The 24,722-nt window shown below is 40.3% G+C and overlaps 1 protein-coding gene across 1 annotated transcript in view; it reads left to right on the top strand.

Moving 5' to 3' along the window:
• The first annotated feature begins 1,230 nt into the window (after positions 1-1,230).
• Positions 1,231-24,722, top strand: part of HERC1 (HECT and RLD domain containing E3 ubiquitin protein ligase family member 1) — an 83,445-nt gene continuing 59,953 nt past the window's right edge. The window contains exons 1-11 of the mRNA XM_066196370.1: positions 1,231-1,344; positions 14,303-15,258; positions 16,454-16,549; positions 16,859-17,053; positions 18,586-18,897; positions 19,472-19,568; positions 20,903-21,046; positions 21,607-21,734; positions 22,549-22,693; positions 22,788-22,959; positions 24,035-24,169. Coding sequence (XP_066052467.1) covers positions 14,329-15,258; positions 16,454-16,549; positions 16,859-17,053; positions 18,586-18,897; positions 19,472-19,568; positions 20,903-21,046; positions 21,607-21,734; positions 22,549-22,693; positions 22,788-22,959; positions 24,035-24,169 — 2,354 coding nt within the window. The 5' untranslated portion in view covers positions 1,231-1,344; positions 14,303-14,328. The remainder of the gene's footprint in view (positions 1,345-14,302; positions 15,259-16,453; positions 16,550-16,858; positions 17,054-18,585; positions 18,898-19,471; positions 19,569-20,902; positions 21,047-21,606; positions 21,735-22,548; positions 22,694-22,787; positions 22,960-24,034; positions 24,170-24,722) is intronic.

Below are 24,722 nucleotides of genomic sequence, written 5' to 3'. Positions count from 1 at the left end.
ACAAGGACGTGAGGATGGGATCTCTGGTCCACTGGTACCATCCCTGAGCCAGCCACCAGCCCACGCCTTGGGAAGGAGAGGCAGGAGCAAGCACAGAGTAAAGTGTCCCCAGATACTGTAGGGCTTTCTGTGGGCTGGGGCATTTTTCAACCAGAGGAGATGTCTTTGGTAAACTGACTTTTTTTCTTTCCTGTATTTTTCCAGTCTCTTTTTGAGTCCAGGTATATTCTTCTGCTATATTTTGTCCTACATCAAGGTGTTCTACAGTTTAATTATATGCGAATGAAGAAATATTAATTCATTTCCTTGTTCTGAATTTTTCTTCTATTAGTTCCTCTTGTTACGCTCTAATTCTTGCACTGGAAGAGTGTAAACAATCATTTCCTGTTCCCCTATTTCACATCACCAATCTTTGTAAGCTTCCATTGTATTTCCACCTTAGGCTGATGTGCTGAAACATGCGCAGTCCCTTCTTGCACAGTTTTCCGCTTGCTTCTTGTCAGTTTTCCCACTTAGTCTATGAATGCGTACTGATTCAGTCCTGACATCGCTAATATTGCGTGGTCTTCACCAATTCCTGCGGGCACAGCCGCGATCCCTCCCTGCGCTGTTCCTCGCCGCCGTGGCCTCACTGACCGCGCTGTACCATTGTTGCCGCCGCCATCTGAGCCGTGACAGCCTTCACTGGATCCTCTGCCCTTCTTTAGACTTGGAATTTCATTCCTCGGTGAGTTTTACTATTTGTTGCTCCGCTGTTCATTTTCTTTGAGCGAACCTTTTAACATGCTCCTGCTTGTCCGCTGATGTGATTCGTTCTGCCTTTTCTGCACTTTTTGTCCCCGCATACAGCATCCATTTCTCTTCACCGACCGTCCAAGGCATCAGTTCTGTCAGGATCCCCCCTAGATTAGGTGCTTCGTTCCCCTGACCTGTTTTTTCTGGTCGTTTGGATGCAGAAACATCTGTCCGCAGCTCCTGGCGCTGCAGAGGCCCGGTGACCCCGCCGGCCCGGGCGCCGGCCCGTTCCCAGCGCGGCGGCGGCTCCGCGTTCCCGGGACGGGCCGTGCCCGCCGGGCGCGCCCCCGCCCCGCCCTCAGCGCCCGGCCGCGCGTGCTCGCGCACGGGACGCGGCGGCGGGGAGCGGCCGGCGCTCTCGCGAGAGCCGCGCGGAAGCCCCGCGAGAACGGCGGCTCCCCGCCCGCGTCATGTTTTCCCAGTGACAATCCGGGCCGGGAGGACGCGGCTCCCGGCGGGATCTCCGGCCCCGCTCCCCGGCCCCGCTCCCCGGCCCCGCTCCCCGCGGGGCTCCCGGGCCCAGCGCCGCCGCCGCCCCGCCGCTGCCTGGTGAGCGCGGGCCGCGCGGGGCTGAGGGGCGCGGGCAGGGGCGGGAGGCCTGGGCCGGCCCGGGCCGGGGGCTCTCCCCGCGCCCTCCCCGCCCGGCAACACCGCGGGGCCGCGGCCGCGGGCGGCCGGGAGCGGGGGAAGGTGCGGGCCGCCGTGAGGGAAAAGGGAGGCGAGCGGGGCCGGTCAGGTGTCACTGCCCTGTTGCTGAGGGTGGGAGAAGGACGGGAGTCCTCCGGCAGCTCCTCTCCCTTCGCTGGGGGCTTTTTGCGTCTCTTCAAAGCGGTATAAATTGTAAGGATTCTGCACTGTGCTTCGGCTGAGGTCCTGGGAGCCTGTGCTTTCCCCCATGAGCCTCGTGGATGCGGTTGTAGTGTGGCCGCGCACTTTCCTCTAAGTGTTAAATGCATCTCTGGCTACGGTACATCCCAGGTAGACCCGCAGGTGTCACAGAATTTAGTCTGAAATTTGTCACGTTTGCCTTCATCAGCTGTGTGCATGACTGTAGGTCGGTGTTCCTTGTATCTCCAGACCTGTCATCTGAATTGCACCATCTTCCCGTGGCATATTGGCTGGCTTTTGCTGCGATATTGAAACATTATATGTATACTTTTACTTAGAAATGATTTTTTTTGTATTTCAGGGTGAAGTCCTAGCAGGTGTTTTGTTGTTGTATTTCAGGGTTTTGGTGGGGGTTTTCTTGTTGTTTTTTTTTTTTTTTTTGTTTGTTTGTTTGTTTTTTTTAACTGCATATGGCTAATTTCATTCAGATGTTGCTGTACACAAGCTGCTTTTCATGTTTCTTTTAAAGGGCAGAATTCATTTGTTATGCCCTCTCCCTTTCACAGTGTATATAGGAGAGGTTTAGTGCAGGTGAAACATTTCCATTTCTGTTGTCAGGTATCTAAGCTGATTGTTTCCTCATGGATGGTGTCATTTGCTGTAGCTGGAGCCGTGTGCTCTATGTCTGTGTATACCTATCCCAGGTGTATCTGCATATGTACACATGCCTATTGTCTCATGAGGTCGGTCACATCTGTAGTTTAGTGGAGTGTTCTGTGCTGGTATTTCATAGTGAAACCTCCGAGCTCTAAGTTTACATGTGCTGAATTTCATGCTCCTTGTTGGAGACCCCCTATTTACACGTCTGCTCCACTGGGATGTGGGGCTGCGGAGGACTTGGATCTCAGGGTTAAGTCTCACGTAGTTTTGGGGAAAGGTCGACTGCACACCTGGTCAGTCTGCTATTGCTTCCCCATTCTGAGAGGAATCTGTTTTTTTGCATGGAAGATTGGAAGCTGTACAATGTTGTGCTACAGAACAGAAGGGCTTTGCCAGTCTCCTGTATCCTTGCACCTATGAGGAATTTGTTAGGTGGCTTTAATCACAGTCGGTTGTGTTTTAAGGTGAAACATCTTAAAGCTTTTTGTCTCTTGAGTGCAAATCCATACTGAGGTTTCCCTCTCTGCTCCTGTGTTCTCATTTAAATATGTCATGTATGTTTTGTTCTTTGAACATTTAGACTAGATGTGTTTTTGTGGTTGGAAGTATATGAGTTGAAGGGGAAGTAGGAACGCTGAAATTTTTTTTAGAAACTGTGTAAAGGAGGTGTTTATGTAATTGTTAATTAAGTGTAGGGGTTTAAAGTCTGACTTATTTTTGCCAAGAGACTCCTTGGTGTAGTAAGACTATAACAGAGCATTTTAAAATTCATTTAATCTGTGAATCGAAACATAGTTTACCAGTGAAAACTGGTTGTTCTGCTGTTTCAGAACTGAATTAAATGGATAGTAGTTGATTAGGAAACAGTTTAAGAGACTTGACTAAAGATCTCGGTTTTGCCTTTAATTTACCAATCTGAGGTAGCCATAATCTTTATTTTTCAAAGAAAACAGTACAGGGGTGCTCTGCATATTTTAAATTATCAGTAGTGGCTGGAGTAGGACCATTTTTAAAGATGGGGAAAGCTGCATGGGAAATAAGCAATATTTGTCTTTGAGTAGTAAAATTTTGTACGTTTAAGTACTTTTGTTTAAGACATTAAGACACGCGTAGTATTCCAATCTTTCTTTCTGGTTTCAGTGTAATTATTCTTGTAATGCTCGTGGGGTAGAGATGCACTTATCCCCATTTTAAAAATAAACAATGGAGACATAAATTATATGTGTTTCAGGTAGGCTCGGTGGAGCAGGCGTTTGATTTCTGGTCATAGGTTGTTAGGAAGTCATTAGCCTTTCAGTACGATGGTCTTAGATCCTGTACAGATACTTAATCTTCCTGTGTTCATGTAACTCGGGAGATTTTTATCTTGCACTGGTGTGTTCTAGTTAAAAGTGGGAGGCAATTCTCTACTGTTGTTTTGACTTCCTGGTCTCAGAGTCGTGGTAGTGAATGGTGAGTACTGTGCTGGTTGTGTTTCCCGTGGTTGGCTCTCAGAAGTACTCAAACTCTGAAATTGCTGCCAGGTTTTCTTTTTGTCTGTCTTCCTTGTGGTGACTGACGGTCTAGTGGCACATTCAAATCTAGTAGGTGTTAGCTCTTTAAAAACATCTGAAGTAGCCCTCAGAAATCGAAGCTCTGCTGTGACAAATAAATGCCAGTGTGCTGCAGCTGTTTGCTGCGCCTTAAAGTCATTCAGAGTAACCCTTGTAAATTCTGGATTTTTAAAAAAAGAAAACAGAGCCCCCCTGGAGCCCAGTGCCTACAGGATTTGCCCATCAGCAGCAAACATAACTGTGACCTTGGAAGTGGCCAGGTGTATTTCCTGGCCTGGGCTGTCTGTTGTGATTGACCTGATGTCACCAAGCTGGTTGGGAGGATGTTCAGGTGGCTCAAGCAATCATCTTCTCTGCTGGGAGCTGGAATTAATTTACTGCTTAAAGAGGAGCCTGCAGTTTGAGCCCTCCTTACTAGTAATTTTTTTTTTTTTTTTTTTTGTCAGGACTAGGTAATATTGAAATGTCATCCTCAGAACATTTCCTTACAAATGCATGGATTTACACAACAGAAGTTTCTTTTTCAATTAGTTATACCAGGAGTTCTCTGAGTCAAGAAAAGCAAATATTAACAGGGAGTGTTTACACAATGGGGCATCCACAACTTGGCTGGGTAACCTGCTTCACTGTCTCACCACCCTCATTGAGATTTCTTTATATCCAATCTAAACCTCCCCATATTCAGTTTAAAACCATTTCCTGTTATCACAGGCCCTGATAACAGGTATCTGTCTCTCAATTGCTCTTAGATGTCCCCTTTTTGTCTGTCTATCTTGGCTATTTATCTGTAGGCTGCAGTCCACCTTTCTGCTTACAGACAGCTAACTTGAAAGTTGAATGGGTTTGAATTTTGTCTGTCTGTACATATTGCACTCACCTGTCCATTGCTGAGTTTCTCAATTTCAAGTCATGATTTCTAGTAAATGCATCTGCAAGATTTTTGTAGTTTTTTTGAGAAAATGTCTCTTTCTATGTGTTATGGTGGTTGAAAATACTGTAACTACACAGCAGAAGTACAAGTGATTGTACCTTTTTTGGGAGAGTGGTAGTGCTAAAACCTCACCAGAGTTTTCATCCCTTTTCCTACTCAAGATCAGGCACCTTTCTTTGCTCAAACTGTTGGGATGTTTTTGATGCAGGGGGATTTCTGCTTCTCAGCTCCTCTTCACAAACTGCTTTTGATGACTGTGTATGTGGAGCATCTTGCATTCTCAGCTTTTGTTTCAGTAACCTTAGAACATCTGAAGAAGTAATGGATGAAATTGATTTTTCTAAGTTTATCTGCTGAACAATAATGATAATTTGTATTGTCTGTTTGGGTAGATTTTGTACAGCCTCCAGGAGTTTACGTTGACAAACCATGATTAAGTTTTTGTGTCACTTTTCTTTTTAAGCCCTAACGGCAAAAGGGCAAATAGGTTTAATTTCATATTCACTTAAAAATAACTTTGTCTTCCTTTAGAGTGTCTGTGAAAAGGTTTTTGGAATGACCAGTTGTGACCAGCTGAAATCATAGGGTTCTATTGGTTTCAACACTATACCTGATAATGAATAAATAAATAATCCCACAGGAACCTAAAATCACGTAGGAAGACTAAAACTGGAAAAATATCTGGCAGAACCTTACCATGGCTTACTTAACAAATACAAGGTTAGGTGGAATTCAGTATTTGGAAAGAAAAGTTGAGGTTGTTTGCATAATTAATCTTATTGTGAATGATGGTGTCACTCATTTGGGTTCCATATGCTGAGCAGGAGGCCAGTGCAAGGAGGAGAGACAGTAGCCACTGTGCTCAGTGGAGACAGATGTTCACATGAATTAATGCTGGTGTGTATTTCACTGTAGTGTTTCAGGGGTGAAGAACAATCTGCTGTAGCTGCTGTTCTTTCTTGCTTTTTTCTGAGTTAGTTCCTTTTGTTTCTTGCTTCCCATTCCAAATCTGTAGGAGAGCACAGCTCATTTTTTCTGCACTGTTTCACAGTCCATCTCCTGTTACTAGTGCTGCTGCCTTTTTATCTTTTTTTTGTTGTTGTTGCTTCTAATGACACTTTTTGTCCCTTTGCTTTCAATTCTTTGTGAATTTGTGGTAATTTTTTTGCAGTATCAGTATTTTCTAATTTGTTATTTTCTCTTTTTCTTTCCTGTGACTGTTTTGGATGGATTCTATTTACCTTGCATCTGTCATGGCAGTGTGTCTAGACTACATGGGCAGGCCAGAAAGAACCTTTGAAGATTCCTGTCTTGCACAGTGACCTGCAGTGCTTTATGGCACTAGTGAACTATTGGACAGATAACTTTTCTAGGCAACATTATGTCCTGTTGGTTTCAACTGTCCTAGTGTCCCCTGGCCATGAGCAATATGAAATGTCTTGTGGGTTTTGCATTTCTGTACATTTCATATTTTTGGCATGTGGCAAGGCAGGATTTTAATTACTTTTATATATATTCTTGGTTTCTAAATCACTTTTCAAAAGGCTGTAGATGCTGTTTGGGGCTCCGGTACCTGCTGCTAAATCCTGTACATACGATCCCTTATTTATGAAAAAAGGGAAACAAATCAGCTTGGTTTAGTTGTACTTTCAGGTTGTAGAATTGAAATAAATATCGCAAAAATTGCTGCGCTCTACCGGCTGGCAGTATGTGAAGCAAGATTCTTACTGGGACTTCGTGGCTTCTTTGTAAGAAGTATGAGAGACTGGAATGATAAAAACTTGAGGTAAACTGTCATTTTATGGAACGTCAGGAACTGTTAGGAGTGGAAGTTGGCAAAACCAGAGAACGGGCCTTCTGTTGCATAAAAATAAAGGTACAGCCGTATCTTGAATTCCACATTCAGGTCTGGCATCCTACAATAGGGTGGGAATCCTGGGTTAGGAATTTGACAGAATATTGAGATAGTATTTAGTAGGCTTGGATACAGACTTTGGTTTACTGGTAACAATGTTACATGTATTTGAATGAACAAATAATTTGGAAAGGTTCTGAGTGCCCTTTGCTAAGAAACTAAAGTATTGCAACTTTGAAGAGATTCCACTTGTATAATACAGCTGTAATGCTGTCATCAGTGGGGCAGTATATAGAAACATATTGCATTAGCTTTTCCAGAGTTGTGATTGGCAATGAACACAGAACTTACACTATATCAAAAATTATCTAAAATAACGTCCCGGAATAAAGTTCTTCAGTAGTCAGTGAATTTATTGAATTATATTCCTAATGAGCTCATAGAATTACCTGATTATTCTGATTGTGAAATCTTTCCTGAGTTTTGCACAAGCCACGAAATGCTTGATTTTTCTGGCCCATCACAGAAGTTAATTTCTCACTATTGCAAACAAAGCTTTAACTACTTGTAGCAGCATCAATAGCTGTAGAGTGATCTGACTGCCGTCTGTTTAAATATTAAATTTTCTGATCCTTTTTAGAACCCACCCAGGTGACATCATGCTGAAGGGACCTTGAGCACAGGAGGTAACCTAGGAGCCCCTCATGTTGAAAATGATAAATGGAACTCTTGCAGGCTCCAGGAAGTTTATTGTGAATGAAAACGCAGTGGAGAGCTCTGTATATGTGTGTGGTACAACATTGCAGGCAGGCAGTGAATAGAATTCAGTTTCATATCCAGATCTTCATATTTAATTTTGGTGTTTGCTGCCTGTGATTTGACTGTACAGACAGACTTTGTGTTACGGGCTTTTGTAATTAGGTTCCCATAAAATAAATGTAGTCAGCGTCTTACAGAGGTTGCTGAAATTGCTGATTGCAGAGAGGGAGAGAGTAAGTGCTTGTGAGGTTTATTTTTCCTCTGAGGAAACTTTTGATTTTTAGGAGATACAATATTTATAGCTTTACAAGTACAGTTTTTGAACAGCTTTTCAGAAAATAAAGCTTTCAGCTACTTTTGCTGGAGTTCTAAGAGCCTGAGCACTTGGCTTCTGTCAGAATAATTAGTTTTGTGTGTGCTTGATTTCTGCTGTAGTCAGGCTAAGTTAAATAAAAACATGGTTGTAGCTTTGTTAGTAGTATGTAGCTTTGATAAATTCTGTCATTTTTATATCTTCACTGTGTGTGCTAGTGTCACTGATTTAGGAACACGGACTTTCTTCATACTGATTTAAGATACGTATTTAATTTTACGCATTTTATATGTTTGAAAATCTCCATGGACTGTGAGAAGTTCTGCCTAGCCTAAAGACTAGGTTAAAATACATTCCCCTTATTTGCTGTGTCCATTTGACAACATCTTATAAGATCAGTTTTTCTTTTTGTTCCCTGTATTACAGTGTTTACTTCTTTGGACCTTGTACAGGGGGGAAAGCACAAAGCTGTAAAATAACCATTGAGCAGGGAGATTCAGGTTTGTACAAGCAATGGGAAATCACTGTGCTTCAAGATTTACCTATATTTCTGAGCTGATTTTTCAGATTTTCCTTTCCAGAGCCTGAGCAGCAGTTGCACCTTCTTCCTCTTTATTTTTGGACTTGTATTATTCTTGCTGGAATACTAGTGATTTTCTGCATTTGGCAATGTGGTGGAGCTGCTGTGTTGGAGATGATGATGTCTTGGGGAAAAGAGAAAAAATTAGCTCCTCACTTCCACATGTTTTGGTGGTTTCTGTCTGTTGATAAGTTGAGTGTGTGTGCTAAGGACTAAAAACTCGTTTTTTGGCAGAATTGCACTGTTACACTCTCTACTTAAAACAGCAGGATAATAATCCTACCTTCTGCTTTTTAAGGATCTTTTCTACAACTTCCTTTAAAACAAAACATAAACCCCTCTATTTTTTCTTGTTGTGACTTTCATACTATATCCTTTCCTGCAGGAATTTTGTGTTACCTCTCTGGAATTGCCTAGAGCTGTTCCTGATCTTCCTGCTCTCCTCAAGGAGCTACAGAGTGTAATGTAGCCACACTGTCCAGCTTCTGCCCAATCTCCACCTTTCTTTAAATTGTCCCAGCATTCCTTCTATTAGGTGTACATGCAGCAACTTCTGAGGAGCTTTTCTAAATTCTAAGCATTTTAAAAATCTAAACTCCAGAAGGGAACTTCCTGTTTACTTATATTAGGATAAATTCCTTGGTTGCATAGAGGTGATTCTTGGGTGGCAAATTCAGGTATCTCCTATAATTTCTGAGCTGACATGGAAAGGGAAGACTATGGGAATTCCTTTGGGAAGTGTGTGTATTCTGTCCAAGACCTGTCTTTCCTTCTAGACTCAGAAACAGGATCTTCCTAACTCCACAGACTTTAACCTTCAACCCCATGCTGAAGTCCTTTGTAAATTATTCTCGTCTCCCCCTGTGCCCTTGAAATACAGGAGTATTTGGGGCAGTTTCCAAAGTCCTCACTCCTCTGACTGTGTTGTAGTTGAGAACTTCCCTTACCAACTTCTTCAGTAATGATTTTTTCCTCCTTCATGAGTTCTTATTCTTGCATTTGAAGGTGATCAAAGCTGTCCCACTTACCTCAAAGTGAGAAGACCTAAAAACTTCTTGGTTTCCTGAAGCTGTAGTAAAAATCTGAAAAAAAATATTTGTACTTGGAGGTTTGACAGTCTTCATGTCTGAGCCAACTGGATTTATGAGAAATCTTTAGTGTTTGCTTTGTTCCCTTTCTAGAAAAATCTCTTTCCATAGCTAATTTGGGAGATGCTGGTAAGTGGCTGGAAAATCTACTGTTACTTCTCAGTCCCATTTTACCTTATGTATGTCACTTTTTATGTAAACACAAAAAAACTTCTACGTAATTTTCTTGATATTTTCACTTTGATGTTAACTGAAATGCTTTGGAAGAATTATTCCCCTTTGAAAATAAATAATTGTTGCAGAAAAATTACTTGTGCTTCATATGTATATACATGAAACACGGATATTTTTAGTATCTAATATAAATACCAAAATATAAATATATACATGTATATGTATGTATGTATGTATATACAAAAATATTGAAAGAGTTGTAGTGGAATACTTGTTTTGCTGTATCTCCTGGTCAGTTATACGTTATGCAGTCAGTGACTTGGTATTGTATCTATGAAATAAGCAAGCTTGGATTAATGACTAGATCAAATTCCTCTTTCTGTTTCTGTGATTAAATTCTGCTTGTGGTAGCAGAGAGAAGGAAGGAACAGCGTTCATAGTTTATCCCCTCATCATTTATTTCTGTTTCATGGAAATAACTTGTAAATGTAGTTAGATGCATCTCCAGTCCCTTATTTCATTCTTGTTTGAGACAGGGGAATAGTTCTTTTTCCTTAAAAAAATGCAGTTTTTCTCATTGAAAGAATTCACTGTTTGGCCTATTCCATTAGTGATCCAAGCTTAATTTTAGTTTTAATATGTCCAGTAGTGTGTTCTATTTAATAATGACTTGCAACAGGCCAGTCGCACTTTTAATACATGTAATTTATTAGTTATTACAGGCAAGCTTCCACCACAAAAATTAATATTTTAAGTGACCTGTAAAAATTCACTGGTGGTTTCAGTCTGAATTGATTCCTATTTAAGGAAAAAACAAACTCTTTAATAACACACCGTATTTTAAATTCTTTAACATTATTTGCTAGGCCACTGAAGACGGCGTGCTTTCCCCGAAGTATGACAACTTCCCTCTTTTTCCCTATTTTTACTCAAAAGGGAAGATCTTAAGTGTGTCAGTTATTATTAGAGTTTACTCTGCCTTTCTGACAAACATTTGCAGGCTCTTGGTTTTGTGTTTATTTTTTCCTTACGTGCAACAGATGCATCTAAGCCAAAACTTCTTAAGAATCATCATCTAACTAAATAGATGAAGAGAAATAAAGGGGTAGAGGGGTAATGAAATTTGTCATCAGCTTTCTTTCTGAGTTCTTGGCTGTGTGGAGATGCATGCCAATCATTTAATTATTGTGGTTTCACAATCATTAGCGCTGCTTGTAAGTTGATTTCTTGGAATTTGAAATGCATCCTGTTATCTCCTGTCCATGCTTACTAGTCATTGCAAGATGTGGAGACTCGATTCTGAGTTAGAATTCGAGTGGTAGTTTGGCTCTGTGGTGTGTTTGTTTACATGATGGGGAAAACCCTGGACAGACCAGAAGAAGTACCTGGTGTTGACTTTTGAGCTTGAAGAGACAGAATCTGAAACCCAGGGGTTGCACATTCAGTCTGCAGCTTTGGAATTTTCAGGTTCACCTTTGGGTGCATTTAAAGCAATGGACTGATAAAAGGAAAAAGAACTTTTGTCTCTGCTGCAGGTAATTTCCGTGTTTCTTATGACATTAAAAGAGAGCTCTCTTAAAAATATTTTCTTCCATAATATAATTGTTCTACTCTCCTCTTAGCTCAGGCAAAAGCCTTCCCTGCTTATATTCCTTGTGTTTTCAGAGGTTTCATTTTAAAATTCTTTTCCTCACGTTTCCTTTTATCTGCTGTAAGAGAAACAAGCAGTAGTTGGTGTCCAGTGCAGTGATGGCTAACTGCAGCTCTCCCTGTGCTTGTGCACGTGTTTCAGTGCAGGATTTGATGGACCTCAGCCTTTCCTTGAGCTCAGCTGGAGCACTGGCTCTGGCTCTCAGGGCAAACAAGCTCTGGAGGCAGGCTTAGTTACCTTCACATGTCATCCCCTGCAGCTCAAGTTGCTGCTGGCACTGCTGTTTTGGAAGAAAAATTCTACATCCAGGATACATAGAACTTGGCTTTTAGGGTTTGATATGTGCATTTTGTCCCCACTGTTCCCTTGAGTAAGCTTTTAAAATAGGTGTTAAATTTGGTAACACTGTTGGAATCCTTGTTCAGCTATTTAAGTCCCATTTTAGCTGACTTACCAATAGGCAACAGTAAAACATATGCAAACATTTACTCCCCCGAAATGGTGATTTCCTCAACAGGAACTGTGGTTCTAAAAGATATGACAATTGAGTTCTGTTGCACGTTCTCACAGTTTATTTTTTTTCCTCTGAGGAGCAGGAGGAGAAAGGGAGGAATAAGGGCAGGTGAGCTGGGCTTTTTTTTTTTTTTTTTTCTTTTTTTTTTTTAAAAGTACAAATCCCAGAAAGTTCTGGGTACTTTAGTTTGAAGTGTTCCAGTGTTGGAATAGTTTTATAAAGTAATGCTGTTGCTATATATTTAGACTCTTACACATTTATGATGATGAAAGAAAAGTACTTTTCTCCACTTTTCACTTGTTTCAGACTTCTCCTTTTGTGCTTGGACATGTGATGAGCATGTTCAGAAAGTGTGTGGGCCTGGCCCACCCTGCACGCTCGGTACCTTCCACATGTTCACCTGACCCTGCAGTGTCAGATATAGTGGAACAGCAGTGAGGATTCACTTGTGTTTTCAGAGCCAAATGTATTTTCTTTCTGTCTGCCCTAAAAAGAACTGAGCTGTCTGCATCCAGGCTCTGGAGCAATTATAGAGCTTGTATTTGTGACAATGAGTTGGAAGAAATAAACCCTACCTATGCACTGTGCTACCATTGTTACCTCATTTCTGCTTAACTTCCGTGATCTGTAAGTTACATGCAGAGATAGAGTTCTTCTACATTTGTATTCAGAGATCATTTCCAGGTTTATCAGCAGTGTCTGGTTAAAGCCTTCTGCCTGTCATGTGTAACAATCTTATTTTCAAGGTGGACCAACAGATTTCTTCTGAAAGCTGCAGGAGAGTAGGGCGCTGCTAAGATCTCAACATCAAGCTTCACTCTCTATTTTTCGAGATGCATACAAGGGCAGGAGGGAAAAAAATCTATAATTTTTCAGGAAAAGCAGCAGTATTTGCGCCTTTGAGGTGCATGAGCACATTTTCAAGTTTCAGAAAGAAGAGTAGCTGGTAAAAGCATAAAGCCTGTGACTGAGTCTGTTCAGGGAACTTCTTAATGGAGCTACATCCCCATCTTTTACCTCTTGAGAAGGCGCAAACTTCACATAAGACCACAGTTGGGACGTTTTCATTAACTGGCCTTACAGTTTCTATTAGGATCTAATGGTAGTTGGCAAATCCTTTCTGGCAAATGAGACAGCGCTGCCTGTTCTTAGTAAACAGGGTCCTGGGTGTCATCGTGGCTGTTTGTGTCATGTGGAGGCTGAGCTGCTGGGGAGTTTCGTGGTGTGCCTGGATAGGTGTGTCTTGTGTGAAGTGCAAGGAATGATCCCTGCCCTGGAAGGTACTTAGCAGCTGTGCCTCCAGTTTCTGTGGGCTAGACCCGGCCAAGGGGCTGCTGTAAGTGCAACAGAAGTTCCTTGGTTTAGGCCTCACTGGGGCTCACATAAAGCTTTTTATGAAGGTGTTAATCTATTGCAGGGAAAATTTGGCTGAAATAAAAGCAGGTGCCTAATAGCACACAATATGCTTTTTTGGCAGATATATTGGCAGAATAACTGTAGTAGTTTATATTTTTAATTTATGTTTTCTAAGTGTGAAATGTCAAGACAAAATGAGGACCAAATTGCCCTACAAGCATGGCATGGCAGCAGCACCAGCTTTCACTACATGGCAGAGACACTCTCCACCCCCAGGAGTTTAGTCTGAAACTAGATCAAATAGAGCTCACACTGCCAAAGGACACAAAACTCTCCTTCAGGAAATCATGGTACTTTTTCATGAAATTGTGATACATTAGGACTTAAAGGGTCAAAGAACAGAAAGTGATTGTTCAGAACCTATGTAACCCATGGTTAATGATTATAAAACAGGAGTCAAACAAATCTGTTTTGTACATTAGGAGGTAAAGCATTACTTTAAAGAAATTTCTTTTAAAATGAGCAGTTTGAAAACACTCACTTTGAGGAAGCCTCTTTGCATATTAAGCTGTAAACTACCTTGGCAGAACTTAAAGTGTTGACATCAAGAGTCCTCTTGAAGAAACTGAATTTCTAAATGCCATTGGCATTAAAATTAGTAACTCTAGTGTCTCTTTGGGATCAGAATGTTCTTTTAATTTATTAATTTTTAAATTTTTTCTCAGACATGGACTTAGGAGAACCCTTGGCTCGACTATTTGTGATAAGTCTGTGTTCTTGTAGGTGAAAAATTTTTTGAACTCAGTGTATGTTTTTGGAATTGTGATCCTTTATTCATATAGAATAGCAAAATATCATACTATTACATGGGTGATCCTGCAGACACAAATCATCCTAGTGCTGAGGTATGCTTATCAGCCCTGCACCTTTGTGGTTGTTGACATCTAAATCTTGAATTGCCTTATCTTTTAAATGCTGCTCATGTCACTTAGCAGAATTAAATTTGCTTTGTATGAATTTCTGTGCGTATGGATTTAGAAAATTCAGAGTGACTTGCACTAAAATTCTTACATCATGTTATAAGTAAGCTGCACATACACGTAGGTCAAATGGTGAAACCGGGAATTCTTGGTGGTTAATCTTTTGCTGCTTACCTTCTGAAAGGATTATTGGGGTTTGTCATGCTGTAAGTAATAAGATCTGTAGATAATATTGCATAATATTGACAAGTTTTTTCATCTTCAGGACTAATGGCAAAGAAGTAAACCAGCATGGCAGCTATGGTCCCACCTGTGAAGCTGAAATGGCTTGAACACCTAAACAGCTCCTGGATCACAGAAGACAGTGAATCTATTGCAACAAGGGAGGGGGTTTCTGTCTTGTATGCTAAGTTAGTTAGCAATAAAGAAGTAGTGCCATTGCCCCAGCAGGTTCTGTGCCTCAAAGGACCTCAGTTACCAGATTTTGAGAGGGAATCTCTATCTAGTGATGAGCAGGACCACTACTTGGATGCCCTTCTTAGCAGCCAGCTGGCACTGGCAAAGATGGTGTGCTCAGACTCTCCGTTTGCTGGAGCTCTTAGAAAGCGTCTCCTTGTGCTGCAGCGTGTCTTCTATGCACTTTCTAATAAATACCATGATAAGGGTAAGGTGAAACAGCAACAGCATTCACCAGAAAGCAGTTCTGGATCCACAGATGTGCACTCTGTCAGTGAACGGCCGAGGTCAAGCACAGATGCACTCATAGAAATGGGAGTTCGGACTGGATTGAGCTTGTTATTTGCACTGCTGAGACAGAGCTGGATGATGCCTGCGGCAGGACCTGGCCTCAGTCTCTGCAATGATGTTATCCATACTGCAATAGAAGTTGTCAGCTCTTTACCACCTTTATCTCTAGCAAATGAAAGCAAGATTCCACCAATGGGTTTGGACTGTTTATCGCAAGTAACAACTTTTCTTAAAGGAGTAACGATTCCGAACTCTGGGGCAGATACTCTAGGTCGTAGGTTAGCTTCTGAATTGCTTCTTGGTTTGGCTGCCCAACGAGGTGCCTTGAGATACCTTCTTGAATGGATAGAAATGGCTTTAGGTGCTTCAGCTGTAGTCAACACCATGGAGAAAACCAAGTTGCTGCAAAGTCCAGAAGGGATGATCAGCTTTGATTGCTTTATGAGTATATTAACCCAGATGCGACGGTCTCTGGTAGGTATAACCAGCTTTGGTTTCTCTGCATTGCCACATAGTTGCATTCTTAACTGAATACTTTCTCCACATTGAATGCCAGTTTGCTGAATATGTTAGAAAGTGGGCTTTTTTGGTGAATTTTTTTCCCCTGTATTTCCTTTGTTACTCACCATCTCTTTCTCTCCCTTCCAGCCCACCTGTTTCCTCATAGGTAAAGGTGTAACAGCAAGATAATCTCTGTGTTGTCATTTTTGGTGTTGTGCTCTAACTTCAGGGAAAGAATCGAGGACGTACTTGATCCACTTGGACTTGTACATTTAAGTTCATAGAATAAAAAGTTAGAAAATTCAAAGTTCTGCAATACACTTTGTTTCCTGTTACTTTTATTGCACGTACCCGCTCCCCCATTCACCTAGGCCTTGCTTATACATATATTCAGGATGCTGAGCAGTTTTACTGATGCTCAGAAATTAATGTGGTAGAAAATGAGCTGAATTGGAAGTGTGGCACTCTGCTTTGTATATTGAGTGCTTACTGTGGGTCCTAGATGAGTATTGCTTTTAAAGATATGAAATGATTGCACAGTACACAGTCAAAAACTGTGACAAGCTTCTGCCTCATGGTGCTCAGACTGAAACAGGGAATGACTATTTCCCTCAAGTGGTCATTCTTTTCTTTCAAGTTTGTACTGCTTGTTAATAAACATAAACTTTATTATCTAAAAAAGATCTAAAAAATATTTTGAAGAGTGGGGTCCCTGAGAAGAGCATGGCAGTAGCAGTGTCTGAATTGGATTAAGTGTTGTGATGGGCAGCCTTATTTGTTGTTTGTTTTGGGCTATATATACAATTTGAGACCAAAATATGAGAGACATAAACAGAAAATTAATTATGATTAGTAATTTAAAAATAATTATCACTTTAAATGCAAATAACATGCATTTCATTACAAAATAGTTTTGGGTGAAATGAACTTTGAACCCAGATACTTTCACAAGACTGAATGGGTAAGAATGTTGGACTAGCACTTGTGACAGTTATGTTTTCCTGAAGTGTATGCAGGTATCAGAGCTCAGGAGAGAGGCAGTGTAGTTATGGTTACAGAAAGAGCCATTTGTTTTTGCTTAGCAATAGGAACAAATGCCTAATGTATTTTGTTCAGGTGGTTGTACTGGAAGCGTGTTTCTCCTAATAACGACATTTCAACATTGTAGGGATCATCTGCTGATCGAAGTCAGTGGAGAGAGCCAACCAGAACATCTGATGGCTTATGTTCTCTGTATGAGGCAGCTCTGTGTTTATTTGAAGAGGTATGTCTTGAAAAAAGCTTTTTAAGTTACTGTAGTTTACTTCATCCTCACACATGTGATTGGTATGCACAAGTGGGAGTAGTCCAGTCTTGGCCAGATCATTCTGGGTTAGAGGAGGTGCAAAAAAACATTGAAAAACTAAGGTGCAGTGAGACAGTCATTTGGGCAAACTAACGACATGGTTGTGGTGATTTGTGTTTTAGGCAGTTACCATGTTGAGGGGCAGTTAAAGCTGTGTTAAACACTGTGACTGTATAGGAAGGAAGAAATATCAAATGCTACTGTGTAATAAATCTCTGGTTTGAGCAGGTTTGTCGAATGGCTTCAGACTATTCAAGGACATGTGCCAGCCCTGACAGCATTCAGACAGGCGATGCTCCCATCGTGTCGGAGACCTGCGAGGTGTATGTGTGGGGCAGTAACAGCAGCCACCAGCTGGTGGAAGGAACTCAAGAGAAAATACTTCAACCCAAGCTTGCTCCGAGCTTTTCTGATGCACAGACGGTGAGCGGCGTTTGTTAGCGGTGCATTATGTAACATTCAGCAGCTTCGTAGTCACAGTGCAAAATGGAAAATGGTACTTTATTTCTGAGCGCCGAGTTGTAATGACAGGATGATGGTCAGAACTGGTCACACAGGTTATTTTCCTGAGAATATCTCTTTACTTTTTACTGATGCTTGGGAAAAACATTCTGGTTTGTTTTTAGTGACACACAGAGGTAAGTATCCATGAAACAAGAATGACTGAATCACCTGACTTGCTCTGTGGAAACAAGAGTAGTTGCCTGTAGTTTTTTTGGTGGGTCTGTTTTGGTTTTGGTTTTTGTTGGTTTTGTTTATTTTTATTGCTGGTTAAAAGGTGGCTTAACAACTCCATGTTCTCTTCCACTGATGGTTTGCGCACCCACTATTGCCAAGTTTAAAGCTCCAAACTGGGCTAGCTGCTGACACAGCAACCATAATTAGCTTTCTGGACATCAGTGTACATGCTCTGTCTGCTCTCAGTCACAGATTCTACAGTTGCAACTGAGCACTTCTATTGATGCATGACCCAGAATATAATAGTTTGCTTTTCTGCTACTATATTGGCTTTGCAGTGTTGACTTAAGTAAAAACACTTCTTGGTCACTGGACGAGTTAGGTGCGTTTCCTGGAATTGTTTCTATGGACGTCACTGATGTATTTTATATTCCAATGGACTGCAGGACTGGACATCATAAAGCAAGTTTATGCATTCAGAAAACTTTAAAAACATTCAAAAGACTAATACACGTGAATGGAGTGCATGATCCGAATGAATGGATTATTCTTTTAATTGTACTACATACAACTATACAACAAATTTGTGATTTTCCCACTTAGCCTTCACTGATGATTGTTGTAGGATTATCTGTATGAAGACATTAATTCCCATTAAATAGGGCTGTGGCCACCTGTGTGGGCCTGTTTTATGATGTGCCTTTATGCCTCAGATGGAACCTGCTCTGCACTTCAGCTGTGTTAAGATCCCTGGAGGGAATGATTTCTGTGTTAATCTTATTTCTTTGATGTTCACATAATTAAAGTTTATAGTGTCAAGTGAGTGGATTTTTAGCATTTGGTGTATTTCTGTAATGTTACTGCTTGGTACTGGTTAAAATTAAGCAAAACCTACAGTGTTTTATCAAGCTGTTACTTTGTTATTTTTGCTTTTAAAAAATTAATATTTCCATCCGTGAGTTTTGGAGATTTGAATGCAGCCCAAGTTCTGTAGCATGTAGAAGAGATACAAATAAATAAAATAAAATAAAATAATCACTGTTTACATACTTCATGAAAATAGATTTCTATTATGAAAATAGATTTAATCATAACATATTTCCCAAGAATTTTAGTTTTATTGCTTGCTGAAATCCAAATTATTTTTAATTTTTGCAGCATGTTATATGAAGAACCCCAAAATTCTGTTAAAAAATACAAACTTCTACACCTATATGTAAATTCCAGATTTATCTAATCTCTGCATTTTTCTCTTGTATCCTTTTTTCTCTTTGTAGATTGAAGCTGGACAATATTGTACATTTGTCATTTCTACGGATGGTTCTGTTAGAGCCTGTGGGAAAGGCAGCTATGGCAGACTGGGACTGGGAGACTCCAACAATCAGTCCACATTGAAAAAATTGACTTTTGAGCCTCACAGGTCTATTAAAAAGGTGTCATCTTCAAAAGGATCTGATGGTCACACTTTAGCCTTTACAACAGAAGGGGAAGTCTTCAGCTGGGGTGATGGTGACTACGGAAAACTGGGACATGGAAATAGTTCGACTCAGAAATATCCCAAACTTATTCAGGGTCCCCTGCAAGGGAAGGTATGTTCTGTATAGAACACTGCCTGTTTTTGTTCTGTTCAGCTGGGATGTTGCCTGAAGTTTGAAATAGATAAATCCTAAGAAAAAGTTCTGTCTTTTTTGTAGACTTCTCTTTGAGGCTGGATTTGCTTTCAGCAGAACACCAGAGCTTATGGGCAGTGGCACTGTCAGGAAAGCTTCTCATAGTCTTCAGTCAAACTCGTTCAGGGGCTTTCACTGAATTGCAGTTTCAATTTTGCTAGCTGCAACATCGAGGCTTTCCCATACAGCTTGTTTAGTGTCTTAAAGATCCACTGATGCTGCATTTTTCTCCTGTGAGACTAGGATATCATGATGCTAAAGCTGCTTGATAAATAAATCGTTAGTAGTTTTACATATAAACTTGCCTTTTTAGGTACTAATTTCTCCTTATCAAATAAATAGAAAAGATTGCAAAGATTATGTGTCTACTTAATCCACGTGAATGAGCAAGTTAGTTTACGTAGATTCCTTCTGAAGCTTGACTCTCCCAAACTTTCAGACTTCTCACTTGATTTGTGTAAAAACTTTACCTTTCTCTTTGCATGTAATGTAGGTGGTTGTGTGTGTATCAGCTGGCTACAGACACAGTGCTGCTGTTACGGAAGATGGAGAGCTGTACACATGGGGAGAAGGAGACTTTGGAAGATTAGGTAATTTGAAAATTTCATTAGATGCTTTTGAAAAAATTTCTGTGTCTAGTAATGATTTTATGCATCTGTCTGCCTCGTTCTCTAATTGTCCCCTCTATGTACACATACACATATACTCAGGTGTGTGCATGCAGCTGACACGTGCAGAGGCTCTTAAAAGTTTTTAATGCAGTTAATTTTACAGAGATTTTTTTAAATGATTTTTCATTTTGAGGCAAGTTGCTTTTATTCATTCATATATGGTTGCTAATGCCACTGGAATGTAAACAGTAGATATTTTAAATAAACTGGAATTCTAGGTAAATCTCATCTAGTGTGATGGTAGAATGATTCTTTGAAGAGTCAGGAATAACTGACTAATAATATCAAGGGTCTGATTATAATAAAGATACTTGATGTTAAGTTTGCCAGCATGGTTTAGTGTCTTTTACCTTAATATGTCTGAAAAGTTAAATTTAACTGAAACAAGAAACCCTGTAATACTATTTGCTTGAGGTCACTTGTCTGTTTCATTGTCTTTGCTGTACAGCTGCTATGCCTGGTATAAAGCTGTCCTTCTTGAGCAGATTCAGAATAGGTTTAACTGGAATTTTGTTGGGAATTGTGGAAACGTTCTCCTTGAGTTTTAGATTCTTGTGGAGTTTTGATATCCTTAGCAGGTCTTGGAGTGTACAATGGTGAGTTCCAGAACGTAGCTAGAAAGTCACATTTCACAGAGTTATAGGAAGTTGTTCATGTTTAATCAATTATGGATACCAGTGATACTAATTTTCCTCTCTTCTCCATTTTCCTTCCATATCCACAGAATTTCTGGAGTTCAGTAGGAATAAAACTTTCTGTAAAGTAGGTGATAGCTGTAATGCACTGGGTTTCTGCAGGAAGGACCCGTTAGAGCTGTGGCTGCCTGGAGGCAGCTGAGGGGCTGGTCTGTGCAGTCTGTGCAGTGCGGACAGGAGGGACAGAGGCCAGCCCTTCCTGCAGCTCCTCATGCTGCACAGGATACGTGCTGCCCAGTGTTGGGGAGTCCAGCTGCCTAATCAGCTGATATTGAAGGCAGTTGTACTAGCAATTCTTTTTATTTCTTTTCAGCTAGGTAGAAAATTTTAAGTTTTAGAGGCAGTGAGATATGAACAGGTGTTCTGGAGTATGTAATGAAGATTAAATGTTTAACTTTACAACAGATGTCTTCCAAACCTTACTACGAATCTTTCCAAAAAGTTGGCAGAAGTCAGCATTTGTGGTGACACATGGAATTTGCAAAATCTTATGATTGCAAAACAGAAATAGAACTTTAGTCTTCACAAACAGAAAATACTTTTTTCTTTTTTCCTTAGGTCATGGTGACAGCAACAGCCGCAACATTCCAACTTTAGTAAAAGATATTAGCAATGTAGGAGAGGTTTCGTGTGGCAGTTCACACACGATAGCCCTGTCCAAAGATGGGAGAACAGTGTGGTCGTTTGGAGGAGGAGACAATGGTGGGTAAAACAAATGTTTTGGTAGTAATTTTCCGTCTTATTCCATCTTCCTCATAGTTTCAGTACTCCTTGCAGTTTGGTTCTGGTTTTTATTTGTTTGGTAGCTGTTCAAGGAAGGGATTCTTTAAAAATCTTAATACAATATCTGAAGTTCACCTGCAAGATTATAGGGTTAAAAAAAAGATTTTCAGCAGGGGAGGGGTTTCACAGTGCAGAAGGGTCAGTGAATGGATGAACAATTCTGGAAAAGATGCTGTGCTGATGACTTTCAAATAAGCTCACTCATGATATGGCAGTAGCTATTTAGGTCCTGCAAGCTATTACATATAAACTGCCTTAGTATTTCAATTTTAAAATAGGGTATAATCAATATATATTTCTTCAAGTCTGTAATTACTGTAGTTGAAAGAGAATAGGTTCTATAAAAATTGTAATATGTTTTAATTTAAAAATTGCACTCTGACATTTTTGGAAATCCAAAGAAAACCCTTTTTTGGGGTACGTTTAATTGTTGCTTATCCATTGAAAATACCTACCAGATATGTTTCCTCCTTTTGCAGGCAAGCTTGGTCATGGTGATACAAATAGAGTATATAAACCTAAAGTTATAGAAGCCTTGCAAGGAATGTTTATTCGAAAAGTTTGTGCTGGAAGTCAGTCTTCGCTTGCCTTGACATCAACAGGGCAGGTAGGCAAACCCAAGTATTCACTCAAATTACGGGAGTTGGTGAAGAGGGTCTGGGTTCACGTTATCTCAGCATTTATTATTTTGACTGTTGAGAAAATGTTCAGCTGGTGCTTAACTAGAATTGAAGCTCTTGATTAGAGATTGAGGTACCTAATGCACAAGAGTGTTTCAAAATGTACTGAGTCATCTAAAACACACTTTCCATGATTCATTCTTAGTCATTATTTTTGGTTAATAAATGTAACCAGTGTAAAATCAAATTGGATTCGAGAAACAAACAGCAGTGAAATGTTTGTAATTTTTAATATAGTAACCAACTCAAGGTGGTTAGGTAATTTAATGCTTTTTTAAAATGTATGTCTGTATTAGAACATAGGTGTAAACTGCAAGTTTTATTTCTGATCTGAAAAATCTTAGGAGAGCTTGGAGGTCAATGGCGGACAAGATCCTTTCCTGGCATGATGGATACATGTCATCCCATGAGCATTTCCACACTTGTAACCCAGCTGGCCTCCCCACCCTCAGCTCTGTGACTCAGAGGCAGTGGGTTTTCGAATGGGACTTAGGAATGTTGACATTCACCCTAGTGGATTGTTTTCCTGCAGCAGCATCCCCGGTGCTGTGCTCTGTGGCCCCGCGGTGGCTGGGGGAAGGAGAGCACACTGTACGAGATGTGTGTTCGGTCAGGAAAGCCCTGGGCACTTTGCAGTTGTGCTGAAAGTGTAATTGCAGTCGGTTTGCTGGGACGTTGTTTGCTGTGCTCAGCACTAGCACGAGTGTGACCTGCAGCTGTTCTGTGGTTGCTTTGCTCCAGGTTTACGCGTGGGGCTGCGGGGCCTGCCTTGGCTGTGGCTCTTCGGAGGCGACTGCTCTCAGACCCAAGCTCATTGAAGAGCTGGCTGCTACTAGAATAGTTGACATTTCCATTGGTGACAGTCACTGTTTGGCGCTTTCTCATGGTAAACAGAACAAACTGTAAAAATACATAATCCTCCTCTTGATCTAAAGCAGTTGTATCTCAACTCTCGTTTTCTACTTTATTTATGTTTATAGATAATGAAGTTTATGCTTGGGGTAACAATTCAATGGGACAGTGTGGTCAGGGAAACTCTACTGGCCCCATTACTAAACCGAAGAAAGTAAGTGGTTTAGATGGAGTTGCAATTCAACAGATTTCAGCAGGAACATCCCATAGCCTTGCCTGGACAGCTCTTCCAAGGGACAGGTAACAATGACATTTGGGACAGGTATAATTTTATTCTTCTATGCAAGCCCGCTTTGGGATACGTTTAACTATTTCCTGGAGGTGTTCCCAGGTCGTGTGTGTCAAGCATTCTGGTTGTAGTGTTTTGGTCTGGAAAGTCATCTTCCTCTCCTCTTTCTGCCCTCCTCTAACATGTTACCTATTGCATGTTACAAGTAAAAATGTATCAGCACCATGTGTTTGGATATTTCTTCCTTATGTATGAATGTTTCTTACATGTAGTTAGACAAAACCTACCTCTGTTTACTAAGTATTGACAAGGTAATCAGTGGGAGGTGAAACAACTCAATATTTTTTATTTGTTGCTTCTGAGGGTATTTTTTATGGCTTGGGAAGTTTCTTTTTAGTGTAATAAATGGTACACTAATCTGGAGACTTTGGGAAAGGGGAAGGTCAGATAAATTACTGAGGTGCATTTAAAGATCTTAAAAAAATTTCTGTACATGTTAAACTGAAAATAGGTACCTAAATAAATAGTTTGGTTATTAATATACAATAACTCAAATAATACTTTTACACCAAAGATGTTTGCCAGTGATTGTAGTGAACCAGTCAACTTTTATCTATGGACTAACACAAAGGAACAGAAAAGCTTAATATTTGGAAGATAATTCAAGAAGAACTTCAAATGCTGTGTTTTCAAGGGAGCTATCAACTCAGAAAATAGTGAGACTCAAATAGAACTAAGTGCTACTTCTCCTTTTGAGTTCTCCCTGCATTTTATCAGAGTCTCTGACATTTGTACTGAAACCAGCTTTGTGAGTACTGGTCAGCCTATGCATGAATCAGATTAAATGCCAATGGCTTCAGATTTATGGCATTGAGATACTTTTGTCCATAAATGTGCAGTGTTTGATTGTGAAGAGTTTCACAGAAAAGAGTGCAAAAAATACCTTAATGGGTCAGGAAGTTGCCATAGTTGTATTAGTTTGCTCTAAGAAAGAAGCTGGTTAAGTGTTGAACCTGTTTAAACTATTAGTTTATTAAAGCAGTTAAAGATTTCCAGAGGGTAATTTTCTTTGATATTTGATTCCAGGCAAGTTGTGGCATGGCACAGACCCTATTGTGTCGATCTTGAAGAAAGTACCTTTTCCCATCTTCGTTCTTTTCTCGAGCACTACTGTGACAAAATTAACAGTGAAATTCCTCCTCTTCCTTTTCCTTCATCAAGGTACGTATAGCAAGTACATGTTACAGACTTCTATATTTGTTTTTTCTTTACAGCAGTGGTGCATGGTTTAGTCCTGGTTAATCTGTTCTCTAGCAAGTATAAGTCTGGTTTACTTGCTCATTCAGGTGTCATTTGTGTAGAATTACTCTAATGCATTTGTTTAACAAAGGAACTTCACAGTATCTCAAATGTAGCAGGATCTTTAGTGTGAAATTTATTTTCGTTGTGCAGTGAATTAAATGCTTTACTTCTGAGTTTTCCTTTGAAGCACATTTTTCTATGTTGTTGAAATGCATTTACTGTTTCTGTGTTGTCAGTTTGTACTCCTGTAACCAGCGTTTCAAATTTTTTTAAGAGGACTAGAAATGAATATCCTAACTTTTTGTTTTTAACCTGAATGTTGTACTTCTAAATTTTCTGAGAGAAGATTACACTTACTACTTCTAAAAGGTTTTTTATTTTCCTCTGTATCGTATTTTTGTTTATTTCTGTATTTTGGGATGGCTTTGCCTCATAATTCATGAGACTACATATCTAAAGTAAATGCCTCTAC

Source organism: Chamaea fasciata, unplaced genomic scaffold (genome assembly GCF_029207755.1).
Source record: "Chamaea fasciata isolate MVZ Bird 193981 ecotype frontalis unplaced genomic scaffold, bChaFas1.0.hap1 SCAF_14, whole genome shotgun sequence".
NCBI lineage: Eukaryota > Metazoa > Chordata > Aves > Passeriformes > Sylviidae > Chamaea > Chamaea fasciata.
This window is presented reverse-complemented; position numbering and strand designations above follow the sequence as displayed.